This window comes from Nematolebias whitei, chromosome 1 (genome assembly GCF_014905685.2).
Source record: "Nematolebias whitei isolate Nwh7 chromosome 1, NemWhi1, whole genome shotgun sequence".
In the NCBI taxonomy this organism is placed as follows: domain Eukaryota; kingdom Metazoa; phylum Chordata; class Actinopteri; order Cyprinodontiformes; family Rivulidae; genus Nematolebias; species Nematolebias whitei.
Genome location: NC_056498.1, coordinates 61294909 through 61299427, shown reverse-complemented (window position 1 = coordinate 61299427; position 4519 = coordinate 61294909). Strand labels below are relative to the sequence as shown.

Sequence of the window (4519 nt, the reverse complement as noted above, 5' to 3'; positions counted from 1 at the left end):
CAAAAAAAAGTCTTAAACTTAAAAATAAAAATTAAGGGTAAAAACTAAAAAAAAAAAAAGAAAAAAGAAATTTACAAGAAGCACCTTTAAGATATTCTCCACATATGCAAGTGGACTGGATTAAAAAAAAAACTTACATATGCTTTATTATAATTAATAACCAAAGAAATTTTACTTTTAAACCCTGCTGCGAATAAATGTAAATTGAGTTATTAGTTTTGTAAAACTACAAATAAAGCTAAAATACTTTCACAATATTCAGGCCTCAATTGAAACTATTAACTCAGAAAACTAAGCTGAGCAGTGAAACAAAACAAAACCCAAGGTTCCCAAAGTCCATTATTCTCCAACTAGCAAAATAAAACTATTAAATGTTCCACTTCATGCGTGCAAGACATTTGAAAAGTCTCATTCCTACATGCCTCTGCAAGCCATCTCCTAACCTTGTAAAACAAGTCATTCCCAGTGTTAAAAAGGAATCCACACGGTTTAGCCAACAAAAGACAACAATCCAAAGTGGTTTTGGCAATCCAGGAAGGTGTTCCAAGGGTCTCAGACCACCAAACAACATAACACTTAATTCTTGTGATCCTTTACTTTTCGTCTGGCATGCTTCCCAGTCATGGCCGACCTTTAAGACCCACCACAAAGTCAGAGCCAACACTGCTGCATATGCTTGCACACAGAAACACTGATGCACTGAAGTGATACACTTTACACAAAGTCCAACTTTATTGGCTGACAAAAGGAAACAAGTTCCATTTTGTTAACTGAAGAATGCTTATGAGAAAAAGTTACCCTCAGATGATTATTATGATGATGATAGACTGTTTATCATGGTTTAACTAACCACAGCTCAGTAGCCGGCCAAGGAAATGCATCTCTGTGTATACATTATGGAGTACACACTCTGATTATTACCATATACAAGCTAGAGAGGCAAAAACCTCTGATACTAATTTAGGATAAAAGTTTAAGTCCACAGAAACTTGCTGAACTTGCCGTTACAAAAGTTAAAAGAGTGGTGCTGAACATGAAAAACAGTTTAAATAGGGGAAAAAGTTTAATAATAATAATAAAAAGAATACTGCTAAACCTTCATTTATATTGCCCTTTGTTGGTCTGTGGCTTGTCTAATAAACGGACTGCAATTTAAATTGAAGTGACCAGCTCAATAATTAGTACAATACTTTTATGACCCACAATGCCTCTTTTATTTGACCACACATTAAAGGAAAATGAAACTAAAACAGAATGTATTAGAGCAATCAATAAAAGAATCTTAGAAATAACTTAATACACCAATTGGAATTCACTAGTTAAACCAAAGCAAGACTGAGCTCTTTTTTAAAACAAACCAGACAAATTATGCTCCGGTGCTTTCACCGGTTTTCCGTATCTCCTCACCTTTACTGCATTGGCGTTATTCTGCGAGCCTCGAACAACACCTGTGGCTCTGTAGAGGCGTGTCGGGGGCTTGAAGGAAACCGCCAGGTTGTACGTCTGTGAGATGTGCTGCACAGTGGGCGAGCTGGGGTCAGCCTGCATGATGGCTGGAAGCTCGAAGGACAGCACGAGAGGCAGCAGCTCCTGGGATACAGATCAACAGCAAGAGGAGGGGACAAAGGAAAAGATGAACAAGAAGACACTTGGAGAAAAATATGCATTTTTCTATGCATGTTTGTCCACTGAAAAACTATGAGGGCTGAAATCATGCAGGTATGAATTGAACATTAGCTTATATAAAAGAAGATTTGGTTAAATTATTCTAATAGTGGAAGTGGAGTTGATAAATTAGTCAGAGTTTTACCTACTGTAAGATGACCAGGGAGAACTTTTCATGTGAGGGGTCAAACTAACCACCGTTAAGAATAGGGCTCACTCAAGAACAAATTTCAGCCAAAAGATAAAGGACATTATGACTATTGTTACAATCAGTCCCTTTTTACATGGAACAGTTGATCTAATTTGTTACAATTTTCTCAACCAACACATGTCTGAGTTCCCATGTGTAATTACACGCTCTCATGGTTTATTAGCTGTGACATGCTTTTCAGCTTACCAGTCCAGACAGTAAAATCAAGTGCTTACAAAGTCAGACTGTTATTTTTTCTGGGGATAAATTTTGTATGAATCTTTCTTTTTAATATAATTTATATATTAAAAACAACACCCAAGCAGACTGAGCTAATCAAATTTGTGTTTTCAAATACATTGTTAGATGAAAAAAAGCTAACATTAAAGAAATGAAATAATTGTCTCATGCTGAATTGCTGTAAAAAAAACATTTGAATTAACAACTAGAAAATGAGTTTAAAATACATTCAGTGTAAATTAGCTCCTAAAATGAGCCCTACTCTGAGTAAATGTTAGCTTGACTCACTCATAGAAATTAATCTTTGATTGTTGTCTTCTACTGACAACTCCTTCCAACTCTTCTACAAAACCTAACTATCAAACTAGTAATTTTTAAATTTTAAACACAAAATTCAATATGAAAAAGTCTTAAAATGTGCTCTAATATTTATTTTTGTCTTTATTTAACCATGTTTTTGCTAATATTGGATGTAACTGGGACCCTGTGTTCACAATTTTGTTCCACCTCATGTACCACATGTGATGCGAATGATATTAAAGAGTCTTGAACCTTGAATGCTTCCTTTTTAGATTTTATTTTTTTGCAGTTTCATAATGTAAAGGACCCCAAAAATTATGCTAAAAGCTAAAATTCTAATTTAAATGTCCTCATGGGCACTTTCAGCTTGACAGTTTTGGCCAACATGTCAAAAAGTTGGACACCAATGATCTAAGCTGTTACGATGGCTGCAAGAAAACAAGTGTAGATCTAGATTTTGTTTGCATCATATATTACACATTCACTCAGATTTATGAAGTGAAAGTGAAAACAACAAAAAAAAAAGATTGTTTTTTTTTCACATGTTGTACAACAATTGCTGCAGAGTTATGAGAGCTGACACTTGGACATACCAGGCCCTTCCTTAGCCAAAGGTGGGAGAACTAAGCATGCAAATCTGTCTATTCAAAGCCAGAGTAGGGAATGCAATAAGACAGACAGACAGCCGACAGGGATCTGTAGAAGTTCTGCACGGTTTCATAAGAAACACAGTTAAACAGATTCTGCTAAAATAGGTTATGAAAATACTGTAGGGATTTTGAGGCCATTAAACATTATGGATACATAGTAAATCGAAATTAGGTTTACAATTTTGAAAACATTAGTGGTCTTTGGTCTGTTCATTCTCACACAATAAATTCATATCACTAAATAAAACCACTGGACAAGCAAAAACGGATAACAGTTCCTGTCTTTGGTACCACAGTTGTCATTTGAGCACAAAAGATGCTGCCAGGAAAGCTTTAATTCATGCATACCCAAGCATATGCATGCATGGGAGAGAAATTAAGACTGGAATACATCCATACACATTTAAGCTGAAGGGGATGTATGCATACACACTAGCAGATGAATACACACATACACACGGTTATCCAAACAGTGACTTTTGGGCAGAGCGCCATTATGGTTTTGGCTGCCAGTTAAGGGCAAGCTACATGAATTGCTCTGACCAAAGAAATGCACCCCTGATCACTCCCATATGCGCTTGGCCTTACATTTATATCATGTTTCAGCCCTCGCTCTCTGAGGGCTTGAAAAATTTAGGTCAGAACGGAGGAATATGCAAGAAAGGACAAGCAGTGAGCAGCAGGAGTTGGGTGCTGAATGAAGAATTGACTAAGTTTATGGTGGGGCTGACTGCAGCCTTTGTAAAAAAGTGTCTACCAGGCAAATAGGAGTTTCATGTGTGTTCAATCAGAGGGTGTTGTTTGAAAGCCTCAGTTCTACTGACACGAAGCAGAAAGATGAAGAAAAATGAAAAGATCTTTGAGGTAAAGCAACTGGTTGGAGCTTTCGTCACCTGCACATCAGCTCCACCTCTGAGTGCTGCAAGAAATCCCCTAAGAATCCATCATTTGAACAACTGAAACAAAGCTCCACCCAAGATGAACCCAAAAATACAGAAGACTGTCAGTCCCTTGACAATATGGCTGAAAATTTAAAAGAAACTTACCCTTCACTGCTAATATATCTAAAGCAGAATGTAGCACTCAAACATCTAGAGTTTTAAGAGACATGAGAAAAGCTAAGATCTTATTGAAAACAGTACAAACGTTCAAGAAAAGCATGCAAAATGTTTTATTGTCCCGTTGCGTAGTGAAGAGGTGGAATTGGAAAAACCTTTGTCTGTGCATGCTGTGAGCATGATAACTTGAAAAATAAGGGAGGTACCGACTTCCATCTAGGTGTGTGGCTACATCTAGGTTCTTTTCAAAAATTAGGTTGCCATGTCCAAATCTAAGATGGCTGACTCCATAAAAGTCTGTCTTGTGAGCTAGAGAATTTGAAAAATAAGCAACTTCTATTTTGGCGTAAAAATGGTCTATCAAAAATTGCGTGGCCACATCAAAATCCAAGATGGCCATTGCACAGACAAAGGTT

General features: G+C 36.7%; 1 protein-coding gene across 1 annotated transcript in view; it reads right to left on the bottom strand.

The window, feature by feature from the left end:
* LOC119430124 (protein bicaudal C homolog 1) overlaps positions 1–4519 on the bottom strand; it is a 74392-nt gene that overhangs the window by 18148 nt on the left and 51725 nt on the right. Inside the window, exon 3 of the mRNA XM_037697565.1 lies at positions 1408–1590. Within this exon, the coding sequence (XP_037553493.1) occupies positions 1408–1590 (183 nt within the window). The remainder of the gene's footprint in view (positions 1–1407; positions 1591–4519) is intronic.